Here is a 17,069-nt window from a genome sequence, read left to right on the forward strand (position 1 = left end):
GGATTCTATAAAGGCAGCAAAGAAAGTAGGGTGTGCACAGTAAAAGCTGCAGTTCACAGAGGGGTGTGTTCCTTAAATTTATTTTTCAGCTCCTGTCACATATAGAGAAACTTCGGACTTCAATGATAGACGACCTAAATGCCAGTAATGTTTTCTACAAGAAGAGGATAGAGGAGCTGGGGCAAAGACTCCAGGAACAGAATGAGCTGATTATTACACAGAGACAGCAGGTGTGTCCGGCCAGACAGTGGCCCTGTGCTGCGTTAAGTGCCGTACTGTGTTTAAGAACCTGTGTTTTTATTTCAGAGCACTTGTGAGTTGTGTAAGGTGAAGAAGATAAAGTATTCCGCCCCATAGTTGCTTGTAAAAGTAAATCCAGTAAAGTGAACCTAAAGAAAATGGTATTTAAAAACTCAGTAGAGCAGATTTATTCATTGCGAGTTCAGAATAAATTTGAAAGTAGACAAGAATTTCTTTTGATGGTTGCTTTTGAAAAGCAGCCAAATCCAAATGCTGCCTTCATGAAGTATGTGTCTCCATCTCTTTAAAGTCCATGTGTCTTGTGTCTTTGGAGGGTTTCGTGAAAAGGTTAATTTACTCAGTACAGTATCTGTCCATTATCCAATATGTGTTAGTTTCAAGAGTGTATTGCTACAAGACTGTTTTTCTTTGCAGATTAAAGAGTTTACCAGTAAACCATTAAATAGTGTCAGTGAACCCAAAGGTAAGTGGACCGACCTCACAGGGCCTCCCTAACTGTGTGCTGGGCAGCAGACATGGGGAGCCACATGGTTTATGTCTGCTACGAGGGCATTCCTCCTGATGTTTTAATGTGGGAGCTCTGATACCAGAACCCAGAAAGTCAAAGAATTTTAATTACCTGTTCCGTATATTTGTATTTTATCTAAGAATACCGTTATGCACATAACACAGGCAGAGTAACTCTGTACCTATTGATTGATGTACTATAGGACAGAGTTAAGATTAAATGCACAAAGTTTAGAAACTGGCTGGGTTCAGCTCCCATCTCCAGCACTTCGGAGCTTTGTGAGTCTCTCCCTGCGTTGCCTCATCTCTGTAGTAGAAATATTAATAGTGACTACATGGTAGACTTGCTATGAGGATTAAGTGAGATAACCCATGTAAAGTATACCTGTTAAACACTTGTTAGTGTTAGCTATTATTATTGGTAGCAAAACTGTTAATTATTCTAAAGTGCTTTAAAGACTTGCCATGTTATTCTCAATTGTAGTATCTTGAAGATTGAAAGTTCATTTTAAAGATAAAAAAAAAAAAAACATTAAACCAAACCCATTGCTGTTGAGTATGTTCTGGCCCATGGCATTGCCATGAGTTTTAAACAGTCTACTGACTAAAGTGGTAATAGCCCATTTCTCTCATATCCTTTGAGGAGCTAGACTAGAAGTGAGATTGGGAGGCAGAAATGAGGGTCTCATGTCGCAGTCTGAAAGCATGCCTTCTTCCTGATCTCGGTCTTGGTGAGCTCCTGCCAAGTCTCAAGTGTGATAAAGAATCTTCCTTTACTTGAGGAACTCCAGCCCGGGATTGTCACTGGGTGTGTGACCTGGGTTTCCTCACTGTTCTGGGGGCCGTGGGAGACGCATTGATGTTCATGTTTTGAGGTAAAGGGTTGGGGAAGGGCCGAGTTCCCCCTTTAACTTCTCTTTAAACCTACTACATAGTGAGAATTCAGGTAAGCAAGGGTGTGCCTCTATAATTACTTAAATATCATGAATATTTGGCCGAAAAGCAATTTTAGGAAAAATTTAGCTTTGAAAGAATTTGCGTTAACCATCTTTCCTCGCCTGGCTGAATTGCTGTGTATTGGTAAATTTCATTTGTTGTTTTCTGGGGGGAAATAGACTAGGATAAGGGCTGCCAAATTTAGTCTATACTTTGTGATTCTTGTTACTAACTAGTTTTTTGTTGTTTCAGGGAATCCTTTAGCCTGGCAAAGTTTTGAATCTAAACCAACTGCCCCAGCTGTACCTAGTAAGTTTCTATAATAGGGTCATCATTCTAAAGATTATCTTTAAAATGCTAGATCAAAGCATAACTTTTGCTTATTTATTTTTAAAGACCTTTCTTTGAAAACCAGTTTATCTGGAAATTACATAATTAATTTTGATTCCTGGTTTTGACCTGGCCCTGAAACCCTTGATGGTAAACATCGATATGATTTTGGTCAGCCATACCTGTTATTTTGCCTCAGTTAATAAAGAGACTACTAAAAATCCTCTGGCACTCTGAGGTTTACGCTACTGAACTTCCAGACTTCTACCCTGTGACCGTGGGACTCTGTGGTACAAATCATATTTGCAATTCCGGAGCTTCTCATTGCTGCAGGCCTTGAGCAGACGTCTGTCTGTCGCCCAGCTTTGGGCAGCTCAGCACGTGTCTCCCAGAGCTGTCAGGATTTGGCAGTACATCAGAAAACCATAATCTTTACGGTTTAGAAACTGACACATTTTTTTTCATAAATTAATAATTAGTTTAAATATTTTTATTTTCAGTCAAGAAAGTGTAAGGGGGAGGAGAAGAAGTGGGAGTAAGGGAGCAGACGATTGTGGGCCATAGAGAGCAGTCAGACACAAGCCCTGTGAACGGGGATCTGACGTGGTAGAGGGGCCTGAGCTGGCGGTGAGAGAGATGGCGCCATAAACCTGGGCCCAGAAATAGTGAGAGCTCTGTGCAGTGATGGAAGGACATTCGTGAGCACGTTTGGGAATCTGACACCAATGACAGTAAAATGCTGACGGTTTCAGCTGCTCAGTCTTCTCTGATGCTTCTCAAGGCCTCTTGGTGTTGGAAGCTGAAGAGGTCCAGAGGAGCAGGGGTGGAGAGGGAAGGTTAGTGCCCAGAGTAGGGGTGAGGGGATGAGGGGAGAGTAGAAACTGGACGTACATCTCAGAAAATAAAAAAAGGATCAAATAAAAAAAAGTCACCTTACAAAGAAGAATGGAAAGTTAAAAGACACTAGATTATTTAAACAAAATAATTCTATAAGCTGATTAAACTCAAGTATACAAGCAGAAAAAAATAACCAAAACTATATTTGGCCTGCTCTTATATTTGGTCAGGGCAGTGGTCTCCAGATACAGTGTTCAGACCCCCTGGGGCATGCAAAATGATCTGTTGGGGTATGAAAATGAAATTATTAGAGCTTCTTTTTATATATTTTTTAAAAAGTCATTCTTTTAATGTTTCCAATTACTTTTTTATGTTTTACAACATGCATAATATTTGTACTATAACCCCAAAACCCATCCTACTCATAGCGACCCTATAGACAGAGTAGAACTGCCTCATATGGTTCCCAAGGAGCAGCTGGTGGATTTTGAACTGCCAACCTTTTGGTTAGCTGTCAGAGCTCTTAACCACTGCACTATCAGGGCTCCACTATTTGTGCTGTAGTATATAAAATTTATTTAAATGACTGTGCATGACAGGGTAAGGTATTACTTAAGAACTTTTACTGATCAAGGCATAGGGTCAAAAGAATTTGAATGCCACTGGACTCTAGGGAATTCACGGGAAGAATGGGCCCTTAGCCGCATACGTAGGGGCCTCTTCACAGGTGGAGCCTTTGGGTTTCATGACAACTAGGCAAGAAAGGGTGGCTGGTTCATCCCTAATTCTCCCAGTATGGAAGAGGATCTTAAAGTTAGAGCTTTAATAATGTCAGGGCAATTCCCTTCCCTTAAAAGAAAATGCAGATACTCTAAGACCAGAAAAATTCAAATCACAAAGTGAAAGACCACTTAGGAAATCTAAAATCAATAAATCAGAACCATCCCCAGCAAAATGAAGGCTTTCTAATCTAAGCTAAATAGGGGTAAACTGTGGACCCCGCCGATTTCTAGTGTTGGCAATTTAGACACTAGTCAGTCGTTTCAGAACTTATATGCTACCTGCCCGTAATAAGGTAATGAATTTTGTAGTTTACGAAGGAGGCCTGGATGTGATAAATTTTGATAAGATCAGAGCTTTTGATTCTATAAATTGGAATAATATCTAGAACAGGCCTGGGTAGTGAATATTTTGTATTTTTATTCTGTAAAGGACGAGGTAGTGAGTATTTTAGGCGTTGTGGGCCATGTTTTAGGCTTTGTTTCTAACTCTTCAGCTTGGCTGTTTTAGCACAGAATCGGCCACAGACCATATGTACATGAATGAACGTGGCTGTGTTCCAGTAAAACTTGATTTAGAAAAACAGGCAGTGGGCCTAATTTGTCCCCTGGGCTATAGTTTGCCACGCCCTGATCCAGATTATACAAGTTACAAACGAGTTTGAAGACCCTATTTCTAAAATTATTAGCAAGTTGCACCTAGTTGGGAGTTGAACAATTTTACTATTAGCCTTTGTAAAGACCAGAAGTATATGCCTATGGAGGTAGCTGAGAGTTTTTGGCCAGTTCTGAAGAGCAGGATTCAAATTAAGTATCTATCTTCATAAGTCTGAGAAAGAGTCAGTAAACTAACAGACAAGTGTTGTCTAGTAAAAACCAACTGTACAAATAAGTAGTCTAGAGAGGAACCCCAGGCACAAATTACCAACTGTTGGAAGGGAGGCTGTGGGGTCTCACTCTCTGGAGATATTTTGAAATAGCCTTTCCTTCCACTCCAGTCAGATATAGTCCTCTCTTTTTTTAAAGGCTACGGTGCCTTCCAGCCCAGTGACTGGAGTATTTTTAAACACTGGTTTATTTTACACAGATGTTCACAGCAACATTACTCATAATAGACAAACAGTGGAAACAACACCAAATGTCCATTAACAGATGGACAGATAGCATGTGGTCTGTACATACCACAGAATATTATTCAGTTATGAAAAGGAATGAAGCGCTGATACAGGCCACCACATGAGTGAGCCTTCAGAACATTATGCCAGCTGAAGAAGCCAGATACGAAAGGCCATGTATCGTATGATTCTGTGCGTCTGAAATGTCCAGAGTAGGCCCGTCCACAGGACCAGAAAGCAGACTAGTGGAACCAGAGGCTGAGAGGAGGAGGGCGTGAGGGGTGTCAGTTAATAGATATGTGGTGTTTTGGGGGAATGTTGAAAATGTTTTAAAAATCAGATAGTGCTTATGATTAAATAACTCTGTGAATACACTAAAATCCACTAAATTGTACATTTTGAAAGGATGAATCATATCTCAACAAGGCTATTGTAAAAATGGATTTAGATGAGTTGTGTAATGTCTTTGTCATTTGAAACATTTGTCCCTCGTGATCTATATGTGTCCTGACTGACTTGAGGAGTAGGTGGCTGTCACTGTGTTTGGATACTTTTGCTGTAGATATGGAACCTACGAGCTTTTTCCTTTTTATGCTGTTTCAGCCAATGCCCCTGCACCGCAGACTCTGGATGCTAAATCAAGTCTAACGATAGCACACGGTGAGTTTCAGCGGTCGTCTCAGTCATCGTTCTAGACCTGCGTCCACCCCGTGTTAGAGAACTTCTCAGCTGAAAGTGCTTCTGCGGGGCTGACTGTGTAAAACAGAAAACATCTCAGTGATTTTAAAACGAGTTACCAAAACCACAGTCTTTGTATGTCCTATTATTGTAAAGTGAACATAAATACCGAGGTCCTAAAGTATAAAACGTCTATGTTGCCAGACTCGCAAATGGAGATTTTAACTTTGAGTTGTACTCTTACTATTTATAATTTTTGGTGGAAAGTAGTAGGTCTTGGGTAAGAATGAGGGTGACTTTCTCCCAGGAAGGCCAGTCAACCTGCACATGCCACAGGGCATGTGGGATTGTTTTTCTAACTTTCAATGTGGCAGGAAGTCACCTTTTTTAAACAGTTTCAACAATTGGTTGGGAAAATCTAGAGAAGACTCGTGATGGAAGCCAAAGGGAGAAAAGCAGGACCCACTAGAAGAAATCACTGCCGGGATTCAGCTGGGAGTTGTTAGCAGCATGATCCAGTAGATGGGGTGAATATTAGTAGCCATATTTTACTTTTAAACATTTAAGGTGCTTAACAGCTTTTCCTAGGGTGCTTTTTGATACCGTGTTTTCTTATGGTCTGCTGTATCTTACAAATAATTAAGACAGAAGAGGGACCATCTTTTTCCTGTCCTACCTACAGATGCTTCTGGAGACTTACGATTACTTCATTCTGCTTTGTCTTGAGCCTTTTGGTTAGACTTAAGTCCATGATCTGATTGGCTAGTTGCCTGCCACTTTCTATCTTCATAAATAGGGGAGGTCTTCAGTAGTCACTCTTTTTGCTCACTGTCTGACTCATGGAGTTGTCTACTGCACCTTGTTTTTTTTCAAGATCAGTTCAGTTGTGTCAGTCCCCTACAGGATGTGATCACAACATATAATGTGTACATTCTCCACACACCGAATCTTAGTATTTACAAGTGTTTATAGCATGCAGTTTTTTTTTTTTTTTTCCCCCTTTGGACCAAACCCATTGCCATCAAGTTGGTTCCAACTCATAGCGAACTTACAGGACAAACTGGAATTGCCCCATTGGGTTTCCAAGGAGTGGCTGGTGGATTCGAACTGCCAACGTTTTTGTTAGCAGATGATCTCTTAACCACTGTGCCACCAGGGCTTCTTGTGTATGTTGGACATATATAAATTTGCTTTAATACTGAATATATAAGAAATTGTCTTTGGCAGTCATTTGATGTTTATTTTATTTTATGTCGGGTCTAAAATAGGTCTCTGCCCTCCCTATTTTTTAGAGCAGGCTTCTGTAAGGCGTTGCTGGCCACTTCTCTTTTGTACCTTGGCAGTGTGTTTTCATTGATCTCTCTTTTTTTCCTACTTGGTTGTTGTTAACCTTCGTATGTCATTATGCAAGGTCCGCATTTTCTTCGTGCTGTGTTTGTGTGCCTGATAAAGGCCATCTAGAGTAGGTGCGTCAAGCTGTCTGGGGGTGACTCCAGGTTTCTAACAAGTCTATTGATTATAAACCTCTGAGTTCTTCGATCATGGGCCCTGCCCTGATTAAATCAGTTGTTCCCCCTTCCTGGAATCTTTGGGAATTGAAATGCTCGTTCTAAATGCCAGCCAGACCTGGCAAGGGGCCATAGCCCTTGGATAGGGCTCAAAGCTGATTTATGAGCATCTCAATGGGCCAGGAGCTAGGAGGAGGCTTGGCTGGAGCCCACTGACCTGCCCCCCATCCCCAGTGATGGCAGCCTCCCCACCTGTGGCAGGAGGTGTGGGGGAGTAGTAAAGAATTGCGTCATGTTAATTAGCCTGTTTACCCCCCACGGGCAAAAAGATCCCTTTGTTCCACCTCAAAGCTTGCTGAGGTTCTTCGTGGTGAAAAATGCCCTGACTACTCACTGTCTTAGGCTGGGTTCCCTGGGAAACAGACCCTGAGGCAGACTTACGGGTGGGAGGCTCACTGGGGAGTGCTCTTGGACAGCACCTGTGAGGGAAGCAGGCTTGGGCGGAAGAAGTGGGGAACCCAGGTTCGGCCACAGTGAAGGCCTCAGCCATTCTACCCAGAGCCTTAGAGCTGGGATGGGCATCTTGGAATTGCCCTCGATTGAGGCAGGGAGGCAGGTCATTGCGCCCCTGCATCCATCAGTTGAAGTGAGTTGCTGCTCCTTCAGCTGAGGCAGTTGTGGGGAAGGACGCCACTGAGAGCTACCAGGAGCCATGACTGCTACTCCCCCCCCTGAAAGTGCGACTGGAGGAAATCGGGAGTTGATCGCTCCCCTACCATTTGACTTTGCTACCCAAGTTGAACAATATAAACTGTAAATATTGATCCTAAGGCAGTAGACAGGATGAAATGTGGCCTGTGGGGAAAATAAGTGATGATTGCCATTCACTGCCCTAAGTTTTTCCTGATAAAAATCTCTTCAGTAGCCATTTTCACTCCTGGAGAACATGTAGCTGATGGCATTGTGACTAAATTGTGCCGTTGCAGTGTCCAGGAAGGAAAGTGTCCATGGGTCCATTGTTGTTAAACTGACCCATACACCCCAATGCCTTAGGCTGTCTGACCTGATAACGCAGCCCCCATTTTCTTTTAGCGTGGCCGGGGAAAACGTTTGTCTTCTTTTGATGGTCACTTTTCCCAGAGCCTTTGGGGACCTGCTAATTCCACTGAATAGAAAGGTCTTTATTTTGGTCTGAGTTGTGAGGGGTTATGTATGCCTGACCTTAGTCGTGCAGCTAGGTTTAGGGCCACAGAAACTAAAAAAGTTGAAAATGGAAAGCTGCCCTAAGACTTTAAGTGTGTCGTAACTGGTTTTAGAAAGGCAGAAACATTTTTGCTAGAATTTGAAGTTACCGTGTTTTGCTCACAAAGTAAATATCTTGCATTTCATGATATTGAAACCTAACACAAGACTTTAGTTCGAGCAATGTTATACTGTCCAACACATGAGAAGCAGTGTATGCTGGAGTTCTGGTAGTCTGTGACTCTTAATGGAAGAAGGAGCCCTGCTGGCACAGTGGTTAAGTGCCACGGCTGCTAACCAAAAGGTTGGCAGTTCAAATCCACCAAGCCACTCCTTGGAAACCCTGTGGGGCAGTTCTTCTCTGTCCTGTAGGGTCGCTGTGAGTCAGAATTGACTCAACTGCAATTTTTTTTATTATTTAGTGGGAAGAAAGATGGCTTCCCCCATCTGAGTACACAGGACCCAGCAGTGTTGTGGAAACCAATTGGAGGCTATTGAAGGGGAAGCCTCCATTAAGGAGACTGGACCCTCTGAAGGGGGGCTGGGCCGGGTCCCTTTTAGGTGGCCATGCTTACATGCAATCACAAGGAGAAATGTCTGCATGTGGCTGACAGGAAGAGCAGTCACTCAAGGTTCACATCCTGGAAGAGTTCAGGAGAGTCTTTAGGGAATTCTTCGTCCTTAGAGGAGAAGTAAAAATGCCACTTGTAGTTATGGTATTTTCCCAGCCGTGTCCTGTGCCAGCCCTGCCTTCTACTCCCTGTCACGGACCCGTAGGCCGTATTAATTCCGGCAGATAGATACTTCTGGGCTGCTCTTATGTGCCTAGGTTGGATAGAGAAATGAATCGGAAGCAAAGCCTGCACCCAAGGCACTTACAGCCCGTAAGGGATACCAAACACTCATAATTGTGGCACGAGGTGGGAGCCATTGATACACTAAGTGGGCCTTTAAGCAAAGAAGAGATTATCTCCGGTTGGGGAAAATCTGGGAAGGCTTCACGGAGCAGCTGATATTTGGCCATTTGTGCTTGTTTGCAAACTTTATAGAAGCAGAGTGCCAGGCCTTACTTAAGCAGTGCTGCTGGGTGGGTTCAAACCATCAATCTTTAGGTTAGGAGGTTAGTAGTCGAGTGTAAACCATTTTTACCACCTGGGGACCTATACCTAAAATAAAAAAAAATAAAAAAAAAGAGTACCGAAAATACTCTTTAATAAATTAAAACTAGACCTTCAAGGTAGGCAGGACTTAAATCTTAGATAATACATGAAGATCACTTAGCTCTGTGCCTGGCAAATAGTGGCACTCAGTGATTGTTGCCTGGTGTTGCTCTGGCTCATTGCCCACTCTGGGGTCTGGCAGTGGAATGGAACGACCTCCTCCTTGGGGGTGGAGGTGGAGAGCTAGACTGGGAGCCCTGTGTTAGAGATGAGTGAACCATGCACCGCACAGTCCGGACTTCCTGGTTCCATTTTATCCCACACCTGATGCTTGACTGCTGTCGGTCAACCTCTAGCCAAAAGCTGACTTTTCCCATGAAGGGAATTTCCCTCTGTTAGTTAGCAGGATGGAGCTTGGTTTTATTCACGCTGCCCTCAGGTTTCCTTGTGTATGCATAGCAACGTTTGCCAGGAAAGGTCAGCCAGAGGCCTCGTTTCCCCCAACCCTGGTTCTGGTGCTGGGGCCTTGGGAAGCTCTTCGTCCACCTGAGGCCTCAGCTGCCTGGCTGTGGAGGCAAGGACTTCTCCAGCTCAGAGCCTTTCCCTGGTGGCCCTCCAGGTGTGGAACTGTTTGTTACGTGCCGTGGAATCAATGTGACAGAGTAGAACTTCTCCATAGAGTTTCCTAAGGCCGTAATCTCTACAGGAGCAGATGGCCAGGTCTTTCTCCCGTGGAGCTGCTGGGTGGGTTCAAGCTGCCTTGCTTTAGATTAGCAGCAGAGCACTTCTCGAGTGGACCACCAGGTATCCTTTTGGGGCAGAACTAGGTCTTGAAAAGCAGTGTGGGGGAAGGAAGTGTGTAAGAACGGGTGCAGGTCTTGCTGCTGACCTTATGTTCACCTGACCTTAGCCCTTCACCGTCCTGGTCCTACCACTCGAAGGCCCAAGATGAATGGTGGGGGCAGGTAAGAAGTTGGGATATGAGGGCCTCGAGTTGTTGTTTTTAATCTTTAAGAATTGAAATATTCTCATTAATTTTCTATTTCGCCACCTGCTCAAACTATTTATAAGGAAAATTTTTCTTAGGGGTAAGTGATGGAAATCTTTTGCAGTTGTGCTCTTTTGCCTTGAAAAGAATCACATCAGACACTAGGTTAATGGGCGAGAAACTTTAACTTAATTATTTAAAAATATGATTTCTGAAGTGGAGCTGCGACTAGAAAATAGAAGACACCATGAAAATATGACCGGCTTTAACTGACGACCTCAATATTTTTTTCCCCAGTAAATTCTTACTATTTAGGCATGATTAAAATACCACGGAATTGTGTCTTTCAGAACAGTTTGGAAGGAAACTAATTTTACTCTGCTCTTGTCCTGTTTGTACTGTTCTTCTTTTTCCCTGTTAATAGAGCAGGCATTCTCGTCGCACATACTGGAACCAATAGAGGAGCTTTCTGAGGAAGAAAAAGGTAACAAAGGGCTTGACCAGGGTTTCTGTGTGGAGATTGTATTTACACGCCCAAACCCAAGCCTTGAAAATACCAGCCAGCGGTTTTTATCATACTGTATCAAAATTAGGTCAGACATTTAGGTCTGGATTATATTTTCAGTCTGTAGATGGTATAAAAAAAAAAAAAAAATTTTTTTTTTTTTTTTTTTAGATAGTATTCTGCCATCTTATTCCCCTAATATTCTGTGTTGTTATTCCCTGCTTTACTGTATTCTTATGCAAGCAGATGCATAAGAAATATCCCGTGTCAGGGAACTTGAAAAGAAATGTTAATTCTTCACCGCAAGGCAGGTATTTTCTGCTCTTTTGATGGATCCACACGTATGTTGTGCATCAGTCACGATATGAAGATACCTGTCTCACAGTCGTGAGCGTTCGTATGGTGAGACGGATGGGTGAAGCCCATTTAAAAATGATTTGTAAACAGCAGAGAACGTGTAATACCTGAACTCTGAAAGTGGAATGTTGATATGCAAAATAACATCCATGTGGTGGAGTGTTTGAGCTCTTACCGGTCTTGGGAAGTAATTAAAACTATTGCTGCTTACTTTATTTGGTAGTTCTTAAAATTGCCCTCTGTCAACTTTTGAGGTTTATGAAAATGGTTTTTAAAAAATGATAAGGAGTATTTTCTAATGCCACTGTAGGTCTGGGATACAATTATATTTGAGTCAGTTTATCCTAAGTTTCTTCTTATTAATAGTAGCACTTCACCGTTTATCATTCTGGGCTCCCCTTCTTTATGAGAAAGCAAATTTTTAATAATTTAATTTTTGTATTAAACTCTTAATATTTCTTATATTTCTTTCTGTGTTCACCAGAGTTTTTTTTTTTTAATTGTTTTTACAGGACTACAAATTGAATATTACATCAGGCATATATTTGTAATATCTACATGATGTATATATTCAAGTCTTGGTTTTGCTGTATTTAATCATCAGTGCCTTTTTGATGTTTTTAAATAGTGTTTGCTTTGCTTCCACAAATCTTTGCAAAGTGTCTTGATTTTCTGTGTGTTAGTTGGGCTGTTCAGTTGAGGATTTCCCACCTTCCTAGCCAAGTAGTTGTTCATAATCGCTGGTACCTGACTTCGGATAGTATTTTAGTTGCTCCCTTTTGTGGCTCTTATGTCTTTGTAATTGCTGTTCCAATATTTAAATACCCATTTCTTTCTGAAACAAGAGTGTAGAGACATTGAAGTGTAATAAAGCCATAAAAAGTTGCTGATGGAAATTGAAGGGCATTTAAATGAGCATAACTTCAGGAGGATATTGTCAGGCTCCTTTGTAAGGCTCCCCTTGTCCCATTGTCAGAGAAACAAGAAGGAGCAGCATGGGTCCTTGGCACAGGCTTCCAGCCGTCTTAAAGATGGCCCAGGCCTCGAGTAGGAGGCCTGAAGGCTAAATCCATCCCCCAAAAGTGATTTGTCTGAGCTGGCCACTCTTGGCAGACATTTTATGATCAGTTGCCAATATTTAAAAATCAGAATATTTTGTATGAATGTCAGGATTTCTGACTTCTCTTGAAAGACTGGAAGACCTGTCAACATTCAGCAAGTGTGAGTACCAGTCACCCACTTTGGAAGCAAATGGGGCTTCTTGGGCTGCCGCAAACCACCCCCCCTCCCCACAGTGTGGTATTCTGTCTTCCACCCACTTTAACTGCCTAGCCTTGATTGCGATCCGTATAGGTAAAGAGACACAGTGATTAAAAATACTGTCTTTAAATGCTTTTCAACATCCTGTTGGCTTACTGCAGACAAGATGACCAAATCTTAATCCTATTTTTGAATAATGGCATCCATTTACTTGTAAGTACCATACTTTCTCCTGCACACAGATCCTTTATTGATGTTCAAGACATAAAATCTCTTACTCGATGAGCAAATCTGTGTGACATGTCAGGAGGTCCGTAGAAAGGGTCACGTAATTTTAATACTGGGACCACAGGTTATATGGCTCACACCCCTTAAAACAGTCAACTAGGGCTCCAAGTGGAGGAGCGATTTGACCCCCATTCTCCAACATGGTCTCTTCACCTTCAGCTGCAAGTTCCTCCCTCTGCCTCTTCCTGCTCACGCCTCATTTAGAATTCTTCTGTCCATACAAGTTAGGACCTGAGTTTGGCATTACTGACTGCAGATGCTGTCATTGGTTGCTGCCACATTTTGGGGGGCTGGGTTGAGAAAGAAAATCTTTGCCACACTCCACGTGGTGAGACACAGCTCTGGCAGGAGCTTAGGAGGGGGCCTCAGGACTGGGTAGAAACCAGGGACTGCATCCTTCTCATTTCTCTGTGGAGCCAGCACAAAGCAGGAGATTAATTGCCATCAATAAATCCCTCAGCTTGTCCTATCATTTTGCAGACAAATGCCCTTGAAGCTGAATTCTGCGAAAACATTGTGGTCCTTACCAGGAAGCAACTCGTGACTATTTCTGCGTACTTGCTTTTTGACAGATTTGAGTCATACTTGATCTTGCTGCTTTATAGGATATTAAAATGTGAGGGCCAGAACGGGTCTTAGAGGCCATTTTATATTTTGGAAACCTGAAACACAGGGGGATTAGGAACTTGCTTCACGTCGTTGAGTTTAATTAGTGACAGAAAAAAAAAATTAGTGACAGAGCCGGAACTAAGTCCAGGTTTTCTGCTTCCCATACTTTCACACAAGGAAGAAGGAAGGAAAGCTGGGTTGGCGGGGACTTGCAAAGCTAGCCGGGTGGCCTTTGGGGGGTCTCTTTACCTCACTGGCTTTAGTGTCCTTATGTCAAAAAGGAGGTTCATTACTAGATAGCAGGTAAAGTTCTTTCCAACTCATTCTTTTTTTCCCTTTTCTTACTTGGTTTGCACTGCAGTTACTTGCTTACTCTAATGCTATGTTGTGTGGCTAGTTTACCTGATCGCAAGTCTAGCTTCTTGTGCGTTAGCCTGGCCATCTGCTTGGGTATGTTTTTACAATTTTAATCTGAGGAAATGCTGATCTCCAGACAGTTTTGTTTTGTTTATCTTGGTGAACAATGTATGCTTTAACTCAAATCTTCAGGCATGGGTGGTTTTCAAGAGATTAACTCTGCCTTTATAGTAAAGCCTTATTATTATTATTCCTTTTCTGTCCAGCCTACAGTCTTTCTATCACTTTAGTTGGCCAGCCCCAACCTGGTAGGAATCCTTCTTATATTAAAAAATTAAAAAATAGGTGATGCCGGCGAGTCGATTCCAACTCATAGTGACCCTATAGGACAGAGTAGAATGCCCCATAGGGTTTCCAAGGAGCAGCTGGTGGATTCAAACTGCCGACCATTTGGTTAGCCCCGAGCTCTTAACCACTGCACCACCAGGACTCCATCTCATAAAGGGTTTTCTACTCATTCATAAATGGCTTTCCAAGAAAGCACCAAAATATAAAGTGAATTTGAGGACAGAGGGGAATTCTTAATCTGCCGTAATTTGTGGGAATTTGGTCATCAGAATTAACTTGGCCCCGGGAATGAGAGTTTAAACACAAACCTGGGCAGATAAGCAAAGGAATTCAACAACTGCTGTCATAAGGCTTTATAACTCTTCTCAGCTGTGGCTAAGCCATCCAGGGCATCACTTGAACCCTTCATGTGGCCCATGTCCTGGAGCAGAGAGCCCGGAGCATGTCTTTAGGCTATGCTTCTGTGCAGTTTCTTTTCTGAAATACCGGTTTAAAAATTATGTTAGCACAGTCAGGCAGTGGAAGTGGGACGGTTGCGTCTGTATAAATGGTACCACCTTGACTTCCACACGTTCTCTTTTCTTTTTAGCCTTAGATGGTTGCTGACCTGATGGCAGACTATGAGCTAAGACCAGCAAAATAGCCATGACTGCAACCATGTCCACTAGATTTTGATGTATTGTTAGTTCCTAGGACAGAAGCACTTTTTTGTGTGTGGTTTCAGAATATTTGAAAGCATTGGTGGGAAAATGGGAGTATGGATGGTGAGAATATAAAATTTAAGATCACCTCCAATTTTTAGCCCTGTAAAATTTTATAGTTGCAGTTTAGCAACGTTTAGAAAGGCATCTTCATGGGGGATATTTTTTCTTCTTTAATGTACAGATAGTGGTATGACTAATTTTGCTTTCAGTAAAACTGATTATTAATCAACAGAAATATTCTTGAGGTGGTATTTAGAAAACATCTTAAACAAGGCATTTTTTGTTCAAGATCTGCAAATCTGAAGGCGCTGCGTGCACCTAAAGATTCCATCTGCTGAGATGGATAAGGCAGTGGAAGGTTGGAGTCCCTCAGGGCCGCCCTGACAGCCCCAGACCCAGGGAAGCACATTTGACGTGACCCTTGCTGAATGAAATGTCCCTGTTCGGAGACTACAGAATGATAGCTCAGTTGTCACGTTTCTGTCAGCTCTGAATTTGTACATTCACTAAGGGTCTGAACTCTGCCAATGTTGTCATTGTTAGGTGCCGTTAGTCTGTTCTGACTCACAGCAACCACGTATACAACAGAATGAAACGTTGCCTGGTCCTGCACCATCCTCACAGTCATTGCCGTGGTTCAGCCTGTTGTTGCAGCAATGGTGTCAATCCATCTTATTGAGGGTCTTGCTCTATTTTACCAAGCCTGAAGTCCTTCACCAGGGATTGGTCCCTCCTGATAACACGTCTAAAGTACTTGAAACAAAGTCTTGTCATTCTCACTTCTAAGGAGCATTCTGGCCGTACTTCTTCCCAGACAGATTTGTTCATTCTTCTGGAAGTCCATGGTATATTCACTATTCTTTGCCAACACCATAATTCAAAGACATCAGATCTTCTTCCATCTTCCTTATTCATTGTCCAGCTTTCGCATGCATATGAGGTGATTGAAAATACCGTGGCTTGGGTTAGGCACACCTTAGTCCTTAAAGTTCATTTTTGGATTTTAACACTTGAAAGAGGTCTTTTGAAGCAGATTTGCCCAGTGTGATACATTGATTGATTTCCTGACTACTGCTTCCGTGGATGTTGATTGCGGATCCAAGTAAAATGAAATCCTTGACGACTTCAATTTTTTCTCCGTTTATCATGATGTTGCTTATCCGTCCAGTTGTGAGGATTTTTGTTTTCTTTATGCTGAGGTGTAATCCATACTGAAGGCTGTGGCCCCCAGTTCCCCTTGACAGAAAAACTCAGCCCTTCAAAGTTCATGAGATCATACCCTCCTCTAAATTCTCTTGAACTAGACATTTTTTGGGTGGGGAAGGAAAACTGAGGAGAATGTGGCCTGTTATTTTTTGTGTTTAAATATACATTGTTTTGAACAAAATATACTTTTTTTTAAAGACTTTCTTTGACCTCTTTTCATTTTGGTAAAATATTTTGAGGGGGGTAACAATTTTTATATTTTGAAATTTTACATGAACGTCTACTAAATGTATTATATAAAATGAATTGGACTTTTTCTGTATAAAATGATATATAAATGTTAACTGGACTTAGGAGAGATGAATTCTTCAGGAAGTAGTGAAATATATTCAGTGATTAAACTTTCCAAATAAAGTTTTTTCCATTATGCTTCTGTAGATGCATGTATTTCTTGTGTTATTTATATAGCTGTAATTCAATTAAATGATGGGAAAGAGTCTATAAAAACACTGAATATTTGAAGTGGACTTAAGATAGTTTAAAAAGCTGTTATACTTAACTGCTGTGTATTGTGTTGAATGACTATGAAGGTTACAGATGCTTAATGATATTTAAGAGTTGTATTTTACTGTCATCTGTTTAGAGGGCTTTAAGTAGTGTTTCTTAAAATTCATTTTTAGCATATTTCTCCCTAACCCCCTTATTTCAGGAAGAGAGAATGAGCAGAAATTAAATAACAACAAGATACATTTAAGGAAAGCCTTGAAGAATAATCCTTCCCTCACCAAGGAGATAAGAACAATTTTAGAGCAGAGCTTGGTGGAGAAACTGGAAACCCTGGGGATTAATGCAGTAAGTTCATTCATTTTTGGAATACTTGCTAGTTTTGCTTTATTTTGTCTTCCAAGTAAAAAGTGCTCAGAGAAGAGAAGGCTTCTCAGTTGTGGTCACGTTTGGAGACCAGAGGTTAATATGACATGATTTATTGATCACATACTTAGATAATATTCACTGTGTGCCAGGCACCTTCCTAAGAACTTTGAAAATATTAATGCAGCTGAAACTCGAAAAAAATCTTTGGAGATAGGTACTGT

The 17,069-nt window shown here is 41.8% G+C and overlaps 1 protein-coding gene across 2 annotated transcripts in view; it reads left to right on the plus strand.

Annotated features, from left to right (window-relative positions):
* The window catches only part of DZIP1 (DAZ interacting zinc finger protein 1), a 77,307-nt gene that overhangs the window by 47,523 nt on the left and 12,715 nt on the right, over positions 1-17,069 (plus strand). Inside the window, exons 11-16 of one of the 2 annotated variants that reach the window (XM_010589386.3) lie at positions 90-230; positions 676-724; positions 1,957-2,013; positions 5,369-5,425; positions 10,766-10,825; positions 16,685-16,827. In XM_010589386.3, the coding sequence (XP_010587688.1) occupies positions 90-230; positions 676-724; positions 1,957-2,013; positions 5,369-5,425; positions 10,766-10,825; positions 16,685-16,827 (507 nt within the window). The remainder of the gene's footprint in view (positions 1-89; positions 231-675; positions 725-1,956; positions 2,014-5,368; positions 5,426-10,765; positions 10,826-16,684; positions 16,828-17,069) is intronic. The other variant, XM_010589387.3, reaches the window with a different exon arrangement.

The sequence above is a fragment of the Loxodonta africana genome, chromosome 17 (genome assembly GCF_030014295.1).
Source record: "Loxodonta africana isolate mLoxAfr1 chromosome 17, mLoxAfr1.hap2, whole genome shotgun sequence".
NCBI classification, from domain to species: Eukaryota; Metazoa; Chordata; class Mammalia; order Proboscidea; family Elephantidae; genus Loxodonta; species Loxodonta africana.